Here is a 22,636-nt window from a genome sequence, read left to right on the forward strand (position 1 = left end):
GACAGCCCCCAGACCCCCCCACCCCAGGGACACTCACGGTCGTAGTAGCCCTTGACGGTGCAGACCAGGCTGAAGAGCTGGATCACCCAGCAGAAGTTGCTCTGCATCTGCTGCACGAAGACGCAGGAGAGGAGCTGCGGGGAGAGCGGGCAGAGCGCGGGGTTTGCTCGGGGGACAGCCACCCGTCCCCTCCCCAGGGGATGCCCAAGGGGTGGGTGGTCCTCAGGAGCGGCCCAGGGCCCGGCACCCTCACCGACAGCATGTTCTTGGAGATGATGACGGTGATGTTGTAGAGGATGAGGCAGTCCCAGAGCACCAGGCGCGCCCGTGCCGGCTTGCGCAGCATGGCGGTGCCGAAGAGGAGGAGGTAGAAGCAGGCCAGTAGGTAGCCGAGGCCGAAGAGGCTGATGCGGGTGGCCCCGGTGATGAAGACCACCACCAGGACGAACCAGAAGAGGTAGCGGAAGACCACCACCTTCGCCATGTCCAGGTACGAGCTGCGGGATGGGACGCTCAGCACAGGGTCCCCGTCCCCTCCCAGCACCCACACTCGGCACTGCCTGGGTTGGGGGTGCAGCGAGGTGCTGCCCCACGCCCCAGCCAAACCAGCATGGTCCCAGTGCCCTGCGTCAGCCCTGTCTCGGGGGACAAAGTGCCTTATCCCAGTCTACGGGGTCCCAGTGCCCAGGGGGGTCCCCACACCGTCACCAGGGCTGTCCTGGACCACTGCATCTCCTTCCAGCACAGCCTCGGGGTGCTCCTGTCCCAGGCCTGGGGGTACCACCCTAGTGGCACGGGGTCCCGTTCCAGCCATGGCAGGGGTCCTGTCCCAGCCCTGACTCAGGGGAGGGCTATCCTAGCCCAAAGAGGTCCCAGCACTGGTGGGGTCCCATCCCCATCCTGGGGAACCCCAGCCCAGCAGGTCCCACTGCCTGGGGGTCCCATCCTGTCCATACCCCAGGGGGTCCCACCCCAGGGAAGGGGGTCCCATCCCCACAGCCCCAGGTGCCCCAGCCCGTCCCAGCCCCGGCAGGGGTCCTGTCCCAGCCCTGACTCAGGGGGAGGGCTTCACCGGACCAAAGGGGTCCCATCCCCATCCTAGGGAACCCCAGCCCAGCAGGTCCCACTGCCTGGGGGTCCCATCCTGTCCATACCCCAAGGGATCCCACCCCAGGGAAGGGATCCCATCCCAGGGAGGGGGGTCCCATCCCAGGGAGGGGGGTCCTACCCCAGGGAAGGGATCCCATCCCAGGGAAGGGGGTCCCATCCCCACAGCCCCAGGTGCCCCAGCCCTGGCAGGGGTCCTGTCCCAGCCCTGACTCAGAGGGAGGGCTTCACCGGACCAAAGGGGTCCCAGCCCCATCCTGGGGAACCCCAGCCCAGCAGGTGCCACTGCCTGGGGGTCCCATCCTGTCCATACCCCAAGGGGTCCCACCCCAGGGAAGGGGGTCCCATCCCAGGGAGGGGGGTCCTACCCCAGGGAAGGGATCCCATCCCAGGGAAGGGGGTCCCATCCCCACAGCCCCAGGTGCCCCAGCCCGTCCCAGCCCCGGCAGGGGTCCTGTCCCAGCCCTGACTCAGGGGGAGGGCTTCACCAGACCAAAGGGGTCCCATCCCCATCCTAGGGAACCCCAGCCCAGCAGGTCCCACTGCCTGGGGGTCCCATCCTGTCCATACCCCAAGGGGTCCCACCCCAGGGAGGGGGTCCCATCCCAGGGAGGGGGGTCCCATCCCAGGGAGGGGGGTCCTACCCCAGGGAAGGGATCCTATCCCAGGGAAGAGGGTCCCATCCCCACAGCCCCAGGTGCTCCAGCCCGTCCCAGCCCCGGCAGGGGTCCTGTCCCAGCCCTGACTCAGGGGGAGGGCTTCACCGGACCAAAGGGGTCCCATCCCCATCCTGGGGAACCCCAGCCCAGCAGGTCCCACTGCCTGGGGGTCCCATCCTGTCCATACCCCAAGGGGTCCCACCCCAGGGTGGGGGTCCCACCCCAGGGAAGGGGGTCCCATCCCCACAGCCCCAGGTGCCCCAGCCCGTCCCAGCCCCGGCAGGGGTCCTGTCCCAGCCCTGACTCAGAGGGAGGGCTTCACCGGACCAAAGGGGTCCCATCCCCATCCTGGGGAACCCCAGCCCAGCAGGTCCCACTGCCTGGGGGTCCCATCCTGTCCATACTCCAAGGGGTCCCATCCCAGGGAAGGGATCCCATCCCAGGCAAGGGGGTCCCATCCCCACAGCCCCAGCCTGTCCCAGCCCCGGCAGGGGTCCTGTCCCAGCCCTGACTCAGAGGGAGGGCTTCACCGGACCAAAGGGGTCCCATCCCCATCCTGGGGAACCCCAGCCCAGCAGGTCCCACTGCCTGGGGGTCCCATCCTGTCCATACCCCAAGGGATCCCATCCCAGGGAAGGGGGTCCCACCCCAGGGAGGGGGTCCCATCCCCACGGCCCCAGGCGCCCCATGCCGCCCCAGCCCCGGGCGCCCACCGGCAGTGGATGAAGTTGGGCGTGGGGTTGCGGGGGTCCCGCGCCAGGTCCAGCCTGTCGGCGTTCTCGCCGGCCGCCCGCAGCCACTCCTCGGTGCGCTCGGCCTCGAACACCCGCCATTGCTGGGCCGCGCACAGCAGCAGCACGAAGTCGTCTGCGGGCACATGGCTGCGGCTGGGGGGCGGGGCACCCACCAAGCCCCTCCCCAAGGGGGTGGGGCACCCCAGGCCACACCTCCTCAGGACATGGGTTTCATTAAGCCCCCAAGGGGCGTGGTTCTCCACAGACTCCTCCCCCTCTGGGGGTGTGACCTTCATCAAGTTCCTCCCAAGGGCGTGGCTTCCCAGCCCCTCCTTCTCCCAAAAGGGGGTGGGACTTCAAGTAAGCTCCTCCCAAAGGGGGAGTGGCTCATTTAGCTCCTCCTCACCCCCCCAGCTGCCCTGCTCACCCTCCCGGGGGGCAGGATGGGACCCCCATGGCGGGGGCTTGGGCAACCCATGGGCAGGGGTGGGGGGTACAGGGCGCTCCGTGGGGGGGGGGCTGCCAGGGCTTGGGCAACTCATGGGCAGGGGGGTGCCAGGGGCTGGGGCATCCCGTGGGCAGGGGTGGGGGGTACAGGGCGTCCCGTGGGCAGGGGGCTGTGAGGGCTTGGGGAACCTGTGGGCAGGGGGTGTACCAGGGGCTGGGGCATCCCATGGGCAGGGGGGGTACCAGGGGCTGGGGGACAGGGCACCCTGCAGGCAGGGTGGCTTCCGGGGGCTGGGGTGCCCCATGGGCAAGGGGCTGCCAGGGCTTGGGCAACCCATGGGCAGGGGGGTGCCAGGGCTTGGACAACCTACAGGCAGGGGGGGTACCAGGGGCTGGGGGACAGGGCATCCTGTGGGCAGGGGGGCTTCCAGGGGCTGGGGTGCCCCATGGGCAGGGGTCTACCAGGACTTGGGCAACCATGGGCAGGGGGCTGCCAGGGGCTGGATGACCCACAGGCAGGGGGCTGCCAGGGTACAGGGCACCCTGTGGGCAAGGGGGGCTTCCAAGGACTGGGCTGCCTCATGGGCAGGGGGCTGCCAGGACTTAGACAACCCATGGGCGGGGGGGGGTACCAGGGGCTGGGGTACAGGACACCCTGCGAGCAGGGAGGTACCAGGGCCTGGGGTGCCCCGTGGGCGGGGGGCTGCCGGTGTGGTGGGGGTACTCACTGATGAGGTTGGTGGATTTGGGGGCCACGAAGAAGTCGGGCAGGTAGAGCCACTTGATGAGCGCCGAGTTGACGGGGAGGGCCCGGCTCCAGCGCCAGGGGTAGTCTGGGGGCACGGGGGGGCACGCTCGACGCTGGCCCCCCGCCCCCTTACCCAGGGCGGGCAGCCTGCCCACGCACAGCCCTGCACCCCCCTGCAGAGGAGGGGGTCCCCCCCCAAGCCCCCTTACCCACGCAGAGGGCGGGCGGCATGCCCACGCACAGCAGGTACTGGTAGATGAGGAAGACGACGAGGAAGAGGCAGTATTTGGGCCAGAGGCGGGCGATGGCCGCCCGCCGCCGCCGCGTCAAGATGACCACCAGCCAGCAGCCGTGCAGGATCACCATGAAGTTCATCCGCTGCCCGATCACGTTCACCGTCATCAGGAAGCAGATCTGGGGGGAGGTTGGGGTGGGGGGACACCACGCAGCGGCTCAGCCCCGGGGTGCCGCGGGCGCTGGGGACCCTCGCCCGCCGCGCCCGCTCCCCACCTCCAAGCCAAACTTGTAGTAGAAGTAGTTGAGGAAGTATTTGGCGCAGCTGGCGAGGCCGCGGTCGAGGTGCTCGCGGGAGATGTCCTCGAAGATGGTTTCGGTGACGGGGGCCATCAGTTGGTGCTCCTTGCGGTAGTACTCCTGGCGCCGGTACACCACCGCCTCGAACACCAGCAGCAGCAGCACCAGGAGGTGGTTCTGGAAGGGCGAGGGGGTGCTCAGGACCACGGCACGCCGCTGAGCATCCCCCCCCTCAACCTCTCTCCAAGATGTGGTCCCCACGGGCGGGATGTCCCCGCACCCACCTGGATGTAGCCCAGGTTGGGGTAGCCCTTGCGGATGCCGAACCAGTTGGCGGGGTCCACGGGGCCGTGGTACAGCGTGGAGTTGCCCAGCTCCTCCGGGCTCAGGTTGGTGCCGTTGAGTTGGGGCTGCAAAGGGGAGCACCACCAGGCCTCAGCACCCCTCGCCCCTGCTGCCGGACCCCACCTCCAGCCGGGGAACCCCCTCAGTGCCACCACAAGCATGCCAAGAAGTGGGCATCCCCTCTCAGGCACGGGTACCTGGGTGCAGTTGCTGGAGTACTCGCGGGGGTCGACGATCTTGAGCTGGTAGAGCATCTTGCAGACGATGATGATGCAGGTCCAGACGGTGGAGAGGCAGGAGGCCATGTGGCGGAAGCGGCAGTAGGGCATGGCGAAGGCCCACAGCAGCACCAGCAAGAAGTTCATCAGCGATACCTGGAGCAGCGGCCGCGTCAGCAACCCGGGGCGCCCAGCTGAGCCCCCCACCCCAGGGTCCTGGGGCTGGTACCTCCTGCAGGGCCACCCAGACGGTGTAGAGAGCCACCAGCTTGAGGACGTGGAGCTCTAGCAGGCGCCCCATGAAGACCTGCCCGCGGGTCAGCGTGTCCGAGAAGGTCCAGCCCAGCACGATCAGGCGCTCCAGCACCAGCCCCCATTTGGTGGGCACTGCGGGGACACGGACCGTCACCGAGAGCCCCGCAGCCACCCTGGCTCAGGGGACACCCCAACCCATCCCTGTATCCTCCCGCGCCTGGAGGACATCCCAACACATCCCTATATCCTCCCACGCCTGGAGGACACCCCAATCCATCCCTGCACTCCCCCAGCCCCTTCCCAGCTTGGAGGAGGCCCCAACCCACACCCACGCCCTCCCACAGTCGAAGGACACCCCAAATCCATCACCCTCCCCTCCCAGCCCTTTCTTGGCTTGAAGGATGCTCCAATCCATCCCTGCATCCCTTCACCCCGCCCTGGTTCAGAGGACTTCCCAAGGCATCCCCACACCTTCCCACGCTTGAAGGACACTCCAATCCATCCTCATACCCTCCCAGACTTGGAGGATACCCCAACCCATCCCTGCACAGCCCCCAGCCTGTTCCTGGCTTGGAGGACACTCCAACCCATCCCCATAGCCTTCCATACTGGGAGGACACCCCAAATCCATCTCCCTCCCCTCCCAGCCCTTTCCTGGCTTGGAGGATGCTCTAGTCCATCTCTACATCCCAACACTCCGTCCTGGCTCAGAAGACCTCCCAATGCATCCCCATATCCTTCCATGCTTGAAGGATACCCCAAATCATCCTCATACCCTCCCAGACTTGGAGAACACTCCAATCCATCCCTGAACCCCCCAGCCCGTTCCTGGCTTGGAGGATGCCCCAACCCATCCCCATACCCTTGGAAGACACCCCAAACCCATCCCCCTCCCCTCCCAGCCCCTCACTAGCTTGGAGGATGCTCCAGTCCATCCCTACATCCCACCGCCCTGTCCTGCCTCAGAGTACCTCTCAATGCATCACCATGACCTCCCATGCTTGAAGGATACCCCAAATCGTCCTCATACCCTCCCAGACTTGGAGGACACCCCAATCCATCCCTGCACCCCCCAGCCCATTCCTGGCTTGGAGGATGCTCCAACCCATCCCCATACCCTTGGAAGACACCCCAAACCCATCCCCCTCCCCTCCCAGCCCCTCACTGGCTTGGAGGATGCTCCAACCCATCCCTACATCCTCCCAGTCCCTTCCTGGCTTGGAGGACCCCCCCATCCCACCCGGTCCCCCTGCCCACGCCCGGTACCCTGCGAGGCGGTGTCGGAGTCGCCCGTCCCGGCGCTCTCGGCCGCAGCCGCATCCCGCAGCAGCCGGCTCCCGTGCAGCTCCTCAGGCCTGCGGGGAGGAGGGCTCAGCGCGGGGCCGGGGGGCTCGGGGTGCTGGGAGGGGGTCACCCCACCACAGGGCCCTACCTGGGGATGTGGCAGGCTGGCGGGGTGGCAGCAGGGATGTGCTCCAGGCCGGTGATGTGCATGAACGGGCGGTGGAAGTAATGGAGCTGGAGGATGCAGGCCAGGAGGAAGAAACCCGGGATGAGGGTGCTGGAGAAGAGCTCGGAGACGCTGAACTGCTCCAGGCCCAGGTCGCCCAGCCTGGGCAGGGAGGGGAGGGTCAGCGTGGGGCCGCATCCATCCCACCCTGCACCGGCATCGAGCTGGCACACCGGGGTTCGACCCCAACTCCCGCCGTGCCTCAGTTTCCCCATGTGCAATCCATCCCGTGGCCATGCCCTGGTGCCACCACGGGGCTGGCAGCAGCAGGGACCCGGCAGTGGGTCGAGGACACTCACTGCTCATCGGTGAGGCCCGTCAGGTTCCTCCAGAATACAGGGAAGTCCTCGAACTGGAAGGTGTAGACGGCGATGAGCACCAGCATGGTGTAGGCCACCACCAGCCACCAGAAGCCCTTCAGCACCTTGCGCCACAGGCTGTAGTAGACCTGCAGGGACGGGGACATCAGTGGGACCAGGACCGCAACGGAATGAGGATGGGGATGGGGAGGGGTCCCCAGCCCCCCACAGAATGACAGAATCACAGAATGGTCGGGGTTGGCAGGGACCTCTGGGGGTCACCCAGCCCAACCCCCTGCCCAAGCAGGGTCACCCAGAGCAGGTTGCACAGCACCGCGGCCAGGCGGGGCTGGAATATCTCCAGAGAAGGAGACTCCACAGCCTCCCTGGGCAGCCTGGGCCAGGGCTCCGTCACCCTCAGAGGGAAGAAGTTCTTCCTCGGGTTCAGCTGGAGCTTCCTCTGCTTCAGTTTGTGCCCGTTGCCCCTTGTCCTGTCGCTGGGCACCACTGGAAAGAGTCTGGCCCCATCCTCCTGACCCCCACCCTGCAGATATTTCGAGGCATTTCTAAGGTCCCCTCTCAGCCTTCTCTTCTCCAGGCTGAACAAGCCCAGCTCCCTCAGCCTCTCCTTGTAGGAGAGATGTTCCAGTCCCCTCCTCATCCTCGTAGCCCTCCGCTGGACTCTCTCCAGTAGATTGTCATCTTTCTGGAACTGGGGAGCCCAGCACTGGACACAGCACTGCAGATGGGGCCTCCCCAGGGCAGAGCAGAGGGGGAGGAGAACCTCCCTCGCCCTGCTGCCCACACTCCTCCTCATGCACCCCAGGATCCCATTGGCCTTCTTGGCACCCAGGGCACGCTGCTGGCTCATGGTCACCCTGTCGTCCCCCAGCACTCCCAGTCCCTCTCCGCAGAGCTGCTCTCCAGCAGGTCAGCCCCAGCCTGTACTGGTGCCTGGGGTTGTTCCTCCCCAGGGGCAGGACCCTGCCCTTGCCCTTGTTGAACCTCATCAGGTTCCTCTCTGCCCAACTCTCCAGCCTGTCCAGGTCACGCTGGATGGCAGCACAACCCCCCTACCTGGAAGAGCGTGAGGCAGAGGAGGAAGAGGAACATGTAGACGATCTTGTAGACGACGAGGCGCCCGGCGAAGCTCACCACGATGAACATGCCGGCGCAGACGCAGATCCAGTATTTGGCGTAGAAATCCCGCACCAGGGCCCCCAGCGCCTTCAGCACGTCCCGCTGCCGGCTGGGCTCTGCGAGGCGAGGGAGGGAGGGGGCTGCAGGCAGCTGGGTGGGGGGCACGCGCGTGTCCCCCCTCCCCAGCAGCCGCTGGGTGCTCGCATCTTGGGGATGCTCAGCCCAGTGCAGGGTCCCTTCAGGTGGGTGACACCAGGAGCCCTCACCTGTGTCCGAGACGGTCACCTCCAGCAGCGGGGTGGCTGGGCACCTCCTCGTTAGCAGCTTCTCCTTAACGAACTGCCGCAGCAGCAGCCAGAAGGTGAGGGTGAGCAGGAGCTGCGGGGACGGACAGTGAGCGAGGACAACCAGGGGGGACAGGGACGGGGACAGCGATGGGGACACCGGGCTCACCTTAGCCCCGAGGTCCAAGCAGGGATATTTGGGGCGCACCAGCCCCAGCTGCTTGAGGCTCATGAAGCCGACGCGGGTGGGCAGCTCGGGCGCCAGGTCCATGGCCCAGACGTACTGCAGGCTGCAGAGCGCGACGCCGTAGAGGAGGAGGAAGGGCGAGCAGAGCATGGCGAAGTGCTGCCGGCTCCGCACGATCCAGATGAGGCACGCCCAGAGCAGCAGCACGAAGGTCAGCCAGCTGTGGTAGGTGATGCTCCACACCTGCGGGCGAGCAGGATGCGGCCGCTCAGCCCCGGAGGTGGCCCCCCGCCATGTCCCTGTCCCCCCCCTGCCACCTCGGACCCTCACCATCATGGCGATGAGGGCGCAGACGTAGCTCTGGTTCATGATGACGTGGCCCAGGGTGTGCAGGGGCAGCCGCTCCGCCGGACGCCTCCTGCCTGGCCGTGGGGAGGGGGATCGTGAGCCGCCCCCCACCCCAGGGATGCTGGCAAGGCTTGGGGAGGGGGAGGCGGTGGGGGGGGCTTACCTTGTGGTGAGGTGCCCATGACGTGGACGGTGCAGTTCTCAGCGCCGCTACCTGGCTTCCCGGTGCTGGGGGACAGCATGGGCTGGGGGGGCAGAGAGGGCTCAAGAGCCCACCCCGGCACCTCCGCAGCGTCCCGCATCCATCCCCGCCCCGGCTCCGGCATCGCTTGGGGGGCACAGCCCCCCCAAACCCACCTTGGTGTCCTCAGCCACGCCGTCGGTGTCTTTGGGCCAGCTCTCCAGCTCCACCAGCTCCCTCTCCGGGCACCGCGCCGGCGGCTGTGCCGGCACCGCAGTTCTCTGCGAGGGGCAGGAGCCAGCTCAGGGCACCCCGCTGCAGGCACCCGGGAGCAGGATGATGCCCCGTCCCCCCGCCATGGGCACCCCCCTGCCGTGAGCACCCCACTGCACCCCACCTCCCCTCCACCCCGCTGCCAGAGCTGGGGCAGCCAGAGCAGCGGGGCACACCGGGCATCGGCACGGGGTCCAGCTCGGCCCCGCAGCCCCTCACCCTGGCATCCAGCCGGCGCAGCTTCACCAGGGTGGCCACGGTGTAGTAGAGCAGGAGCAGGATGCCGGGGTTGGCGTAGACGGGCCAGGAGTGGCCGGTGTTGAGGACCAGGGCGTTGGGCCGGGAGCAGTTGCGGTACAGGACGATGTCCTTGAAGCCAAACACCCTGCGGGGACAGAGTGGGGGCCGTTATCCCCCCCTCCCCGAGCTGGGACCCCCACCATGAGCCAGGGTCCCGTCCTGGCATTGGCATGACGTGCCAGGCTGGTCATTTAACCGGGACGGCACGGCGACCCACGGCCCGGCTGCCCCCCCAGGGACTCACCGTGCCCAGATGGTGGGGGGCGGGAAGACCCCCTGGACGAAGGGTGTCTGGTAGGCATAGAGGCAGAGGAGGTGGCCAGCGGCGTAGACGCCGACGAGGACGCAGAGGGTGTCGAAGGCCGGGCGGCTGGCAGGGAGGTGGCAGGCCCACCACGTGCACAGCCCCACGAAGAGCAGGTAGTAGAGGCTGGAGGAGGCGGAGGGCAGGGTGATCCCTGGGGAGCAGTGCCCCGTGGGCAGTCAGGGCGCGGCCGAGCATCCTCCGGCCACGCAGCCCCTGGCCGAGCATCCCCCCCGGACTGAGCATCCCCCCCCAAGACCAAGCATCCCCCCAGGACCGAGCATCACCCCCGGGCCAAGCACCCCCCGGACTGAGCATCCCCCTGGGCCGAGCATCCCTCCGGCCACGCAGCCCCCGGCCGAGCATGCCCCCCGGACTGAGCATCCCCCCTGGACTGAGCATCCCCCCCGGACTGAGCATCCCTCCAGCCTCGCAGCCCCCGGCCAAGCATCCCCTGGGACCGAGCATCCCCCCGGGCCAAGCACCCCCCGGACTGAGCATCCCCCCTGGACCGAGCATCCCCTCCGGACCGAGCATCCCTCCGGCCACGCAGCCCCCGGCCAAGCATCCCCCCGGCCGAGCATCCCCTCCGGACCGAGCATCCCTGGGGCCAAGCATCCCCCCGGACCGAGCATCCCTCTGGCCATGCAGCCCCTGGCCGAGCATCCCCCGGGGCCGAGCATCCCCCCCCAGGACCGAGCATCACCCCCGGGCCAAGCACCCCCCGGACCAAGCATCCCCCCGGACCAAGCATCCCTGGGGCCAAGCATCCCCCCCGGGACCGAGCATCCCTCTGGCCATGCAGCCCCCAGGCCAAGCACCCGCCGGACCGAGCATCCCCCCGGGCCGAGCATCCCCCCGGGCCGAGCATCCCTCTGGCCACGCAGCCCCCGGCCGAGCATCCCCTCTGGACTGAGCATCCCTGGGGGCCAAGCATCCCCCCCCGGGCCGAGCATCCCCCCCCGGGCCCGAGCATCCCCTCTGGGATCGAGCATTCCCTCTGGGAGTGTGGCCACTGAGACCCCCCCGCAGCTCACCGCGTGCCCCCCACGTCCCCTACGCACCGGCCAAGGCCAGCAGCAGGATGGCCAGGCCCTTCCCGGCCGCCCAGAGCAGCCAGTGAGCCGTCACCCGCAGCCTGGCGCTGAGCGGCGTGTCCCCGTCAGCCGTGCCACCGCGCCGCTCCACGTCCTCCTCTTCCCCCTGCCAGGCAAGGAGAGCGCGGCGTCAGCCCTGCGGCCGGTCCCGGGCTGCTGCTGGCCGTGCCTCAGTTTCCCCACTTGATGGAGAGCACGGGGGGACGGCCGGGGCACCCTGCCCGGTGCTGTGCGGGCGCGCAGCCCGGCACCTGGCCGTGTTTATCTCGTTAACCGCTTGGACAGCGTCTCCGAAAGGCGGCTGTTTTTCTTGGCGCTGGCCCCCGGGTTCCCAGCACTGAGCTTTTTTCCAGGCCGCCTCCCGCGCTGGCCCCGAGCTCACGGCAAAGGCGCTCGCATCGCCCAGCCGCTCCGGTTACAGCCCAGCCACGGCCGGAGCCGGGCCGGCGAGCGCCCGCCACCGCGCCCCACACCAGCGGGGAGCACCCCAAAAACAGGGCCGAGCCCCGAGGGGTGTTCGCTGGGCTGGGGGGTGCCATGGGCTTGGGGTTGTGTCTGCCTGGGTGACCCCGGTGCCATCAGCGCGGCATCCCGGTGCGCTGCTGGCACTGCCAGGCAGGGCTCCATGGCACGGCACCATGCCGGCGAGCTCACGTTGGGTGCCGGCACCCCATGATTGCCTGTCCCACCGCTCGTTCTGAGACGAGGGTTTCGCTGTGGTGGTGCCAGCCGGACCCCCGGGGTCCGGGCACCGTGTTCCCCCACCAGTGAGCAGCCCCGCATCGAGAGATTGGGAACTGGCTGAAGGGCAGAGCTCAGAGGGTTGGCATCAGCGGCGCTGGGTCTGGTTGGAGACCGGTAACTAGTGGTGTCCCCAGGGCTCAGTACTGGGCCCAGTCTTGTTCAACTTCTTCATCAACGACCTGGATGAAGAGTTAGAGTGTACCCTCAGCAAGTTTGCTGATGACACCAAACTGGGAGGACTGGTGGATACACCGGCAGGCTGTGCTGCCATCCAGCGTGACCTGGACAGGCTGGAGAGTTGGGCAGAGAGGAACCTGATGAGGTTCAACAAGGGCAAGGGCAGGGTCCTGCCCCTGGGGAGGAACAACCCCAGGCACCAGGACAGGCTGGGGGGGACCTGCTGGAGAGCAGCTCTGCGGAGAGGGACTGGGAGTGCTGGGGGACGACAGGGTGACCATGAGCCAGCAGCGTGCCCTGGGTGCCAAGAAGGCCAATGGGATCCTGGGGTGCATCAAGAGGAGTGTGGGCAGCAGGGCGAGGGAGGTTCTCCTCCCCCTCTGCTCTGCCCTGGGAAGGCCCCATCTGGAGTCCTGTGTCCAGTGCTGGGCTCCCCAGTTCAAGAAAGATGAGGAGCTACTGGAGAGAGTCCAGCGCAGGGCTATGAGGATGAGGAGGGGACTGGAGCATCTCTCCTCCGAGGAGAAGCTGAGGGAGCTGGGCTTGTTCAGCCTGGAGAAGAGAAGGCTGCGAGGGGACCTTAGAAATGCCTCTAAATATCTGCAGGGTGGAGGTCAGGAGGACGGGGCCAGACTCTTTCCAGTGGTGCCCAGCGACAGGGCAAGGGGCAACGGGCACAAACTGGAGCAGAGGAAGCTCCAGCTGAACCCGAGGAAGAACTTCTTCCCTCTGAGGGTGACGGAGCCCTGGCCCAGGCTGCCCAGGGAGGCTGTGGAGTCTCCTTCTCTGGAGATATTCCAGCCCTGCCTGGCCGCGGTGCTGTGCAGCCTGCTCTGGGTGACCCTGCTTGGGCAGGGGGTTGGGCTGGGTGACCCACAGAGGGCCCTTCCAGCCCCTGCCATGCTGGGATTCTTCGTGCCGTGGGGCCGGGCTGTTTGCCAGGATCCCTATGGCAACGCGGGAGCAAACACGGGCGCTCCTCCGCGGCTGAGTCACCCCAGCCATACGAGGGGCCGCGATGGTGACCCAACCCTCCACCGCTGCCCGCTCAGCCATGTCCCCGCTCACTGGGGACGTCCCCACGCCAAGCACCCACGTCCCAGGATGCCTTCCCAGGGGAGGGGATGAGGACCAGCGGCCGTGCCCCAGGGAGGCTGGCAGGGTGGGACGCTGCCGACGGTGCCGGGGTCCGGCTCTCACCGGCTCAGGGGGCTCCGAGGACTCCGGTCTCCGGCCACGGGCAGCAGCACCAGCCTTGGGGACGAGGCGGCGGCACAGGCACAGGCAGAGGGACGAGACCAGCAGGATGCCGACGTCGGGCGCCACGAGACGCACCGAGTTGGGGATGTCGCTCAAGTCCAGCCTGGGGGGGGATGGATAGCGGGGCAGGGAAGGGCTCGGGGGTGCCCCCCTGCCACTGCCAGCCCCCAGCCCCACGCCACTGCGCTACCCTCACCTGGTGACCCCGATGTGCCGGGCAAGGACCTCCCAGGTGCTGCCTGCGGGGAAGGAGGGAGGTGCTGAGTTGGGCAGACCCTCTGCGGGCAGGCTCCGAGCCCACCCGGAGCAGGCGGCTTCCCCGCGGGGAGAACGCCCCACGGCCACGGGCACCCAGGACGGGGTCTGTGCCCAGCACAGAGGCCACTGAGCAGGCACCCTGGCCATGGCATCGTGTGCTCCCGATGCTGGGACCCCGTAGAGCCACAGCAGCCCCCCAGCACCCAGCAGGATGGGATCCATGCACCGGCGCATCACCAGCTTGGGGGGGGTCCAGCCCCGGGGCACCGCGGGGAGGGGGTGAAGCCTGGGAGAGCAGAGGTGCAGGAGGGCGAGGGCAGGCGTGGGCACCCCCATGGCAGGCTGCCCTGGCACCCCGTACTCACAGCTGGGCCCCAGCAGCTGGTCCAGGACGGGCAGCGTGTACAGGCATATTTGGAAAACGAAATGGGCGAGGAGGAAGATGATGCTGGTCCCCAGCAGAGCTTTCAGGAGGCGGCCGGTGTGACCTGCGAGACACGGGCACCCCATCACCCATCGCCCGAGCTGACCCCGGGATGCGCCAGCACCCCCAGCAAGGACCCAGCACCCTCGGGTAGAGCTGGGCAGGGGTGCGCTGTGGCTGTGCCCAGAGATGTCGGGGGTCTGCCCCAGGACCGTGGTCCCACCGGGACCTTGGATGCCTCACCGTGCACCCAGCACAGCCCAAGAGCATCCTTTCTGCTGTATCACTGGAGAAACCGAGGCACGGGGCAATGCAGGGAGCCAGGGACCACTCGCCCCCCCCTTGCCCCCGCAGCCCCCTCCCACCCAGCCGGCACCAAGCGCTTCCCAGCCCCACCGCACCGGGCCCGGCATCGGGAGGCAGCTCTCGATCCGTGGCGGAACATCCTGGAGGGGGGCCCGGGGGGGGCTGTGGGCAGGTGCCAGGGGTCCCCCGCACCGCAAGCCCCGTCAGACCTTCCACCAGCTGCAGCCATACCCCCATCCCACCCGGCTCCCCGGGCCCAGCGCCCGTTTTCCCTGGCCGGGGGACGGGCAGCGAGCCCACCACAGCTGCGCGCCGGCTGGGGAGCAGCCCTGGGCCAAAAACTCTCCCTCCGCTCGTTTTTTTTCCGGAAAATCCACGCGAAGGCTCTCGGCAGCGTCCGGGCGAGCCCATGAAATATTCAGAGGGCAGAGCTTTTAGCCGCGGCCGGACTTGTGTTACCGCACGGCTCAGCCTGGCACGGCGGGCAGGGAGACGGCAGCGCTGCGGGCACCCATCGTGGGGTGGGGGGCACACACGTCCCACGTACCCACCGGGGGGATGCGCCCGTACCCCCAACCGTGGGTGATGCACCCACGCGTGCCCACAGCGGGGACCGTGCCCGGGCAGGGTGGAGGGGCTGCTGGTGGCACATCCCTGCCCACCCGGCGGGCACAGCCCAGCCCTGAGGTTTTTGGTTAATAAGGCTGGGGCTCCAAACTGGCTATTTTGGAGCGGGAGGTTTATTAATAGCGGCGCCGGGCTATAATTAACGGAGCGAGGCTGCCACGCGGAGCCACGCTGCCCGGCCGGGGGGAAACCGCAGGGGGAGGAGGGCAGGGACCAGCCCCCCCGCTGCCCAGCTCCCCCAGACCGGAGCTGCCCGCACGCTGCCCACCCCGCTGCCCACCCCGGTCCCCGCACCCCCTTACCTCCGGCGGAGCGCTGGCCGGGCCCCGGGAACCAGGGCAGGAGCAGGAGGAAGAGCAGGTACACCAGGGAGAGGACGTTGAAGCGGAAGAGGCAGGCTGGGGGCAGAGGCAGGGGCAGGATTAGTGCCAGGGATGCAGCGTGGGGACCCCACCGGGCTGCCGGCTGCATCCCCTCGCTCCGGGGATCCCTGAGGACAGCACCCCGACCTGCACACCCAAGGGTGAGGGACACCCCAAAAGGAGAGGCACCCCAAAATGATGGGTGGTCCTGCTCAGGGGCTCAAACTCCGCAGAGATGCAGTGGGTAAAGAGGGACACGGGCTGGAGCCTGGGCCAGCTCAGTCCCGGTGACCTGGGGACACCAGAGGTACCAGACATGTGGGGTGACAGGGGGGGAACGAGAGCCACGAGCAGAATCTGCCGCATTTCCACATCGTTCCTGCAAGACCGTGCCGAGGTGTGCAGGGACCCCCGCAGCCGGGCTGGGACCCCCACCCACTGCCGCCCCGGGGCTGGCACAGCCCCTCACCTGCGCCCAGCCCTGCTCTGGGCACGCCACCAGCTCCCCACCTTCCCCCTCGCTTATTTTTAGACCTAAATTACAGCCTGTCCGCAGGCGTGAAACCGTCGGAGGAGCTGGGCAGGGAGCGGGGACAGCCAGCGCCGGCGGGGACCATGCCGCGGTGACATCCCGGGGCAGCTGCCACCGCGGCCGGGGACACCGCGTCCCATCGTCTGCGTGCACGCGCCGGGCGAGGGGTGACAGACACCGGCACATGCGCCGGCGCGAGGTGGCACCGGCCGTGGCGGCCGCCCAGCCGCGAGGCCACGGTGATGGGCACGGCCGCTGCGGGACGCCCACCGAGTCCGTGCCCGCTCGGAGACAAAGGGAGTCACGGGGGGCTGCGCTTTTTTAACCGTGCCCCTGGTCCAGGCAGTCCCAGGGCACCCCTCCACCCCCTCCCCTCCGAACCCGAGGGCCGTGACCCCAATTTGGGGAGGGGGGACCCCTCTGGGGCAGCTCGCGGAGGTGACGGCCACAGGGAACTGGTGTTGGGGACCCCGGCTCTGCATGGCCAGGGCAGGGACCCGCTCTCCTTGGCACCCCACTTGGGTGAGGCAGTGGGGGCCCCAGAGGGGAGCCCCCAGCCCTGTGGGGCTGGGGGGGATGAGTGGGGGGCAGGCTGGGCACCGGGGGACGTGCTCAGCACCACCAGCCCGGAACGACCCTTCCTGCGTTCACAAGGTTTCAGTGGGACGGAGCATCCCGGGGTGAGGGACAGTGTGGCCAGGGGGGGGACCCGGTGCAGCCCCCCATGGCAGCCTGGCACCCTGGGAGGGATCCTCGGAGGGTGTGTGGGTGCCAGGCAGCCCGGGCCATGTCCCACGCAGCACCCGTTGGACCTAAAGCCGGTCCCCGACCCCGCAGCCGCATCCCCCTGCCCTGGGGAGAGCAGGCAGCCCCCCAGCACGGGTGAGGGGAACGGGGACCACCACCCCGCCAGCCGCCTCTCCGTGGTGACCCCAGGACGCATCACCTCCCCGCACGCCGCTGAGGCTCGCTGGCTGCGTTTCGGCAAACCATGATCTCACGGAGCAAATATTCCCCTTCCCGCGCCAGCGGCGACGGGGCGAGAGGAGCCTTCCCGGCGCGGGGGCGAGTAACACACGGGACCCAACCAGACCCCCCCTGACAGCCACCGGCACCCCCGTCCTGGCACCGACCCCACAGCCCACCCCCGTGCCAGGGCAGGGTCCTTTGGGTGCCTGGGGCGAACGAGCCCCACCACGAGCCCCCGTCGCAGCCGTGGTCACCCTGTGGGTGCTGGTGGCAGAGGGGACTGGCTGTGACGGAGCCCTGGCTGGCATCTGCCCGAGAGCTGCGGGGAGGACGGGGATCGTGGGCACCGTGGGGAGACCCACGGGCATTGCCGAGCACCGGGACACCCACATGCGCGCTGCAAGGACCTCCCGTGCCCGGAGTGACGACGCGACCCACGTGTTTCATGCCGCCAGCACCAGCTAATGGCACTGGGGACATCACTCCCAGCCAGGGGCCGGAACACAGCGGGCATCCCGGTGGCGGTGGCTCGGGGTGACCTGTGACACCAGGAAGGGTGGCGGCAGCACCCTGAGGCTGAACCAGCACCCATGGGACCCCCCAGTTGGCGGGTCCCCCTCCACCCCGGTACCAGCTAATGGCACTGGGGACATCACTCCCAGCCAGGGGTCGGAACACAGCGGGCGTCCCGGTGGCGGTGGCTTGGGGTGACCTGTGACACCAGGAAGGGTGGCGGCAGCACCCTGAGGCTGAACCAGCACCCATGGGACCCCCCAGTTGGCGGGTCCCCCTCCACCCCGGCACCAGCTGATGGCACTGGGGACATCACTCCCAGCCAGGGGCTGCAGCAGAGCAGGCATCCCGGTGGCAGTGGCTTGGGGTGACCTGTGACACCAGAAGGGCTGGCGGCAGCACCCTGAGGCTGAACCAGCACCCATGGGACCCCCTGGCATGTGGGTCCCCCTCTGCCCCGGCTCGAGGTGTCAGTGGGAAAGGTCCCAGCAGGGTGGTCGGTGCTCACCAGCTTCAACCACCCTTTAGGGGCCTGAGGATGGAAAGGGGGGGTGGGGGGATGCTGGGGGTGCGCAGGACAGGGAGCAGCCCGGGTTGGGAGCACCCACAGCGCCCGGCTCTGCACCCCTGCACCCTCGGCAGGGGTGTGCCATGCCGGCGACGCGTGGGTGCTCCCCAGTAAGAAGAAACCGGTTCCCCACCGTGCTGACAGTGGGGGAAAGTGCCGGTGCGGGGAGAAAAACCAGTTTGGTGTCTGGGGAGAGCAGCCCCGCGGCGAAACCTGCCCTCCCGCACCCATCGTCCGGCCGGGAGCCAGGGTGGGTGGGCGCAGCCCCGCGTCACCCGTCACCCACGGTGCACCGGGCAGGATCTGGCCCACGCCGAGCATCCCCCTTGCACCCCCAGCAAGGTTAACCCACCTCCGCACCCCAAAACCCCCCATTCCGCAGCCCGGTGACCCCGGGGAGCCGGCCCAGCTCCCGCGCTGCCGGGGACATCGCTGTCACCGCGGCCGGCGCTGGCAGCCAGCACCACTTCAAATATTAACGACGTTCACGTGCCGGGAGGAGGATGAATCGCCGCGCTGGGCGAGGCGTGCCGGGTTTCCTTCACGCCGGCCTCTAAGCACCCCTTGAGACCCCCCCGTCGGACTGGGGACCCCAGGGGAAGGCAGGGACCCGGCGGTAAGGGTGGGAGCAGCCGGGGGGAGCCGGCACCGGGGTCTCTCCCGGGCCAGGGAAGCGTGGGAGGGGGCTGGGGGCTGGTGCAGCCCCCTCCCTGCAAACTGGGCACCATCCCGTGCCCAGCTGGCTCCCAGGGACGGATCCGTACCCAGCGGCACGCGGAAAGGGGGCTAAACCGGACCCCGCCGGCGACCGGGGAGCCCCACGCGCCGGCCCCGCAGCACCGTCCATCGCTGGCTCCGCGGCCGCTCGGGATTAATTAGCGGAGCTCTGCCATTCCCTGCCTGCCCTGCTAATTTCACACCGGCCCGTTACGAAGCCCGGCAGCGCTGCCAAGCCGCTTGCTGCCTCCTGGCTAACCGCCCCCAACGGGGGTCCCCAACTGGGGTCCCCAGGGTGTCACTTGGCCCCCAGGACCCTGCACGCTGCGAACCAGGGGCAGGCCAATGGAGCCCGGCCACGGAGGCTCCCCCCATCCCAAAACCCCCCCAGACCCATAGGAGCGAGACCCCCGGGCCTCCGGCACGTTCCCGGCCCCAGCCCCGGCTCCTCTTCCCGGGAAGAGGGAGCAGCCCCGCCAGCTCACCCGCCGCATCCTGTTTTTGTGGAAAATTTCATCCCGCTCCCGGCAGCGGCCGGCCCCGCTCCCCGGGGACGCCGCGGGAGCTGCCCCGGGAGGGCACCGGGCTCGGTGCCAGCGGGCACCACGGCTGCCAAGGCCGGGAAAGCCCAGCAGCTGGGGAACGCCGCGGCTTCGGGGACGGGTGCTCATTGCCACCCCAGCGCCGGGGACACCCCCTTTCCCCGGGGGCTGCGGCCCCTTGCGCGGGGATGGCACAGCACCAGGATGCCCACGTGCCATCTCCAACCCGCGTTCCCACCACGCGGCGACGGTCCCGCATCCACCGTAACACTTCCCACGCGCAGCTCGGGGTCGCGACGGCGGCAGCACCAAGCGGTGTCCAAAAAAAGCCCCCCCCCTACCCCTCGCCCAGCCCCGATGGGCACCCCAGGACCAGGGTGCGGAGGGGGCAAAGGGTTCAACCCGGCCACTCCGAGACAGTGGAAGCCCCAAGGGCAGGGTGGGGACCCGCTGCACCCCCCGGGGAGCCCCCACAGCGTCACCCACCTCGACGGGGCCGTGCGGGGGCTCTGGCTGACTCCCGGGGGACGGGCACCCCGGCCCTGCGCCTCCCACCTCCCCGCGCACCCGGGGAGGAAACGGGAGTTATTGCTCTTGGAGACAGCCCTGGCTTTTTTTTATTATTATTATTTTTTTCCTAATTTTTCTTTTTTTTTTTCCCTAATTTTTCTCTTTTTAAATTTTTTCCTAATTTTTCTCTTTTTTAATTTTTTCCTAATTTTTTTAAATTTTTCCCCTAATTTTTCTTTTTTCCCCCCTAATTTTTCTTTTTTTTCCCCTAATTTTTCTTTTTTTTCCCCTAATTTTTCTTTTTTTTTCCCCTAATTTTTCTCTTTTTTTTCCCCTAATTTTTCTTTTTTTTTCCCCTAATTTTTCTTTTTTTTCCCCTAATTTTTTTCCCCCTAATTTTTTTTCCCCTAATTTTTCTTTTTTTTTCCCCTAATTTTTCTTTTTTTTTCCCCTAATTTTTCTCTCTTTTTTCCCTAATTTATCTCTTTTTTTTTTAATTTTTTTTTCCCCTCCTCTTTTTTATTTCCCTTCATTTTATAAAAAGCACCTGACCGCAGGAGGCAGCTGGCTGCAGCCCACACGCCTGACAGCGCCCAGCACCAGGGCTGGATGGAACCCCCCCCCTCAGGACCCCCCAACAGCCCATCACCTCCCAGCCGGGCAGGGGGCTCAACCAGGAGGGGCCGTGTCCTCGCTTCACCCCGCATCAGGCCCCCTGGTTTGGGGGGCACCGCAGCCCCGGGGCGGGGGGCTGCCGCCCTCGCCCATCGCTTCCGCCCGAGCACCGCAGCGAGTCGGGAGCATCACCCAGCCCGGGGGTCCCGGTGCTGAGCTGCCCGCTCCCCACCCTGGTCACCCCACGGGTGAGCCCCCCACCAGCTCCCTGCACCCCAGCATCCCCGCCAGGCGGGACAGAGCCGAGGCATCTCCCTGTGCTGGGCGGGGATCGGGCCCGTGGCACGGCTGGGGGTCCGCACCCGTGCCAGCCCGTGGGAAGCGGGGGGCTGCCCCGAGCCCTGCCGTGGGGCCCAGCTCCCGCGCCCCCACCCTCCCCGAGCTGGCCGGGAGCCGCGGGCAAACATCCTCCGGACGTCTGGGAAGAGCCTCATGGCCGGGGACGGAAGGGCGGCAGGCGGGTCGTGCTCCGGGGCTCTTCCTCCCCCAGGTGCGGCGGGGCGAGCCACAGCCCCCCCGTGCCTCAGTTTCCCCCCTCGGTGCGGGTGCGAGGCCCCCAGACCCCCCCAAGCCACCCCCGTGGCTATGTCGACGAGCGGTTGGGGTGGGACAGGGCTGCTCTCCCAGGACAGCCCCCACCCGAGCGGGACCCCAAATTTCACCGAGCCCACCGGGGTGGGGGGGGGGAAAAACACGGGAGACGGCGGCTTCCCGGCACAGCACCCCGCGCCGGAGCGGGGCGAACGAGCCAGCCCAGCACGATTTGGGGCCAAACGGGCGCAATTCGGGTACGAGGGCCCCGCCCGGAGGCCACGTGTCGCCCCGCGCACCCACGGGACGCGGCCGCCGTCTCCGGGGAGGGGCGGGGGGTCCCCACGCACGCGGGGCCCGGCCACCTTCCCCTCCCAGCACCCTTCCGAGGCAGGGTTATAATTAACCTCCTCACATCCTGCGCGACGCACTGAGTCACCGCGAACCCGAGCGAAGAAAGAAAAAGCTTTTTTCGACAGTCGCCAACTTCCCCCGCCGCCACCCCAGCCCGGCTCCCCCCGAAACGCAGCCGGGACCCGGGGGGGGGCTGCTCGGCCGCGCGTCCCGCTCTCCGGGTGACACAACCGCAGCGGCCACGCCGTCGCCTCGCCGGGCTGCGGAACCCCCCGGACGGCGACAGCAGCCATCCCTCACCCGGGCACAAGGCACCCGCTGAACCATCCCGTTTACGGAAAACTTATTTTTTCCCCCCCGTTTTGCGTCTCTAAGGGCAAACGGAGAATCCCCGGGGGTCCGAGCAGGCCCCCCCCCAGCAGATGGGGTTCAAAGAACGGGTTCTTGTTCGGCGCGTCCCAGGACACGGGGATTTTCCAGGCCGGGAGCCAGCCGGCTGCTGGGTGGGTGGTGGTGGAGCTGCCTTCGCGGCCCGGAGCTGCTCCGGCCGGGCTGGGAGCCGCGGGTGGGTGCCCCGATCCCCGCCGTGACCGTACCCAGGGTGGGTGCAGCCCCACCCCCCCCCCCCAGCATGGCCCAGCCCAGCCCCCCCACCCCGAGCGTCACCAGGGGCCGCGCTGCCCCAGCACCATCTTTGCCCCCCACCTCGCAAGGGGCAGCGGGGTGACGCGACGGTGGCCAAACCGGGGGTGGCTTCGGCCCCAACCGGCCCCCCCCCGGGCTGGCTGTACCCCGCGGGGGGAGGGGGGGTTGGGGTGCAGACCCCCACCCACCTAAGCCGCTGCCCCGCACCCGGCGCGGGGGAGCTGCAGCGGGCCCGATCCCGCACAGAGTGGTCCCCGGTGGGGGGGGTTGCGGGGAGGGGGGGGGGCACCCCACCCGCCGCGCGTCCCGCCCGCCTCCCCCCGGGGTGGGAAGCAGGGGAGCACCGCACTCACGCATGGGGGGGGGACACACAGGGACAGCCGGACACAGGGACAGCCGGACACACGCAGGGACAGCCGGACACACCGCACCCCACCCCCCCCGCCCCCCTCCAAACCCCGCACTCACCGGCGAGCAGGGCGAGCGGCAGCAGCAGCCAGTAGAGCCCCGCACCCAGCGCCCGCCGCTCCATCCCTTCAGGCGGCTGCGGGCCGGCCCATGCCCCGCCGAGCCCCGCCGAGCCGCTCCCCGCCCCCCCCCCCGGGGCTGGGCAGGCCCCGCCGGCCCGTCCCGCAGCGCAGCGAGCGGCCCCGCTTTCCCCCGCCCCGCTCCCGCCCCCCCCGCCTTTATACGCGGAGCCGCCCGCCCCTCCCGGCGGGCTGGCCCGGCTCGGTACGGCCCCCCCCGGCCCGGTACGGCCCGGCCCGGCTCCGTTCCTGCCCCCCCCGGCCCGGTGCGGCTCGGCCCGCCCCGCCTGGCGCCGGCCGCCGGCACTGCAGCCCCGCCACTGCTGCCGCGAGTTGCCCGGTCTCAGCCCCGACGGCGGCGGGGAGCCCGCGGCACCCCCCCCCACACGAAATACATATCTATAAAAAAAAAAAAATTCAAAAAG

The 22,636-nt window shown here is 68.6% G+C and overlaps 1 protein-coding gene across 1 annotated transcript in view; it reads right to left on the reverse strand.

Moving 5' to 3' along the window:
* PIEZO1 (piezo type mechanosensitive ion channel component 1 (Er blood group)) overlaps positions 1-22,259 on the reverse strand; it is a 31,341-nt gene extending 9,082 nt beyond the window's left edge. Inside the window, exons 1-26 of the mRNA XM_075433531.1 lie at positions 22,153-22,259; positions 15,069-15,164; positions 13,775-13,897; positions 13,348-13,390; positions 13,092-13,254; positions 10,938-11,076; positions 9,814-10,027; positions 9,489-9,654; positions 9,173-9,277; positions 8,979-9,060; positions 8,798-8,889; positions 8,450-8,710; positions 8,263-8,374; positions 7,934-8,112; positions 6,857-7,005; positions 6,480-6,659; positions 6,314-6,402; positions 5,022-5,179; positions 4,772-4,948; positions 4,514-4,639; positions 4,206-4,406; positions 3,905-4,109; positions 3,676-3,780; positions 2,480-2,633; positions 254-497; positions 38-134 (exon numbers count right to left, since the gene is read on the reverse strand). Of these exons, the coding sequence (XP_075289646.1) occupies positions 38-134; positions 254-497; positions 2,480-2,633; positions 3,676-3,780; positions 3,905-4,109; positions 4,206-4,406; positions 4,514-4,639; positions 4,772-4,948; positions 5,022-5,179; positions 6,314-6,402; positions 6,480-6,659; positions 6,857-7,005; positions 7,934-8,112; positions 8,263-8,374; positions 8,450-8,710; positions 8,798-8,889; positions 8,979-9,060; positions 9,173-9,277; positions 9,489-9,654; positions 9,814-10,027; positions 10,938-11,076; positions 13,092-13,254; positions 13,348-13,390; positions 13,775-13,897; positions 15,069-15,164; positions 22,153-22,216 (3,724 nt within the window). The 5' untranslated portion in view covers positions 22,217-22,259. The remainder of the gene's footprint in view (positions 1-37; positions 135-253; positions 498-2,479; positions 2,634-3,675; positions 3,781-3,904; positions 4,110-4,205; positions 4,407-4,513; positions 4,640-4,771; positions 4,949-5,021; positions 5,180-6,313; positions 6,403-6,479; positions 6,660-6,856; positions 7,006-7,933; positions 8,113-8,262; positions 8,375-8,449; positions 8,711-8,797; positions 8,890-8,978; positions 9,061-9,172; positions 9,278-9,488; positions 9,655-9,813; positions 10,028-10,937; positions 11,077-13,091; positions 13,255-13,347; positions 13,391-13,774; positions 13,898-15,068; positions 15,165-22,152) is intronic.
* Positions 22,260-22,636: the final 377 nt, after the last annotated feature.

The sequence above is a fragment of the Opisthocomus hoazin genome, chromosome 12, assembly GCF_030867145.1.
Source record: "Opisthocomus hoazin isolate bOpiHoa1 chromosome 12, bOpiHoa1.hap1, whole genome shotgun sequence".
In the NCBI taxonomy this organism is placed as follows: domain Eukaryota; kingdom Metazoa; phylum Chordata; class Aves; order Opisthocomiformes; family Opisthocomidae; genus Opisthocomus; species Opisthocomus hoazin.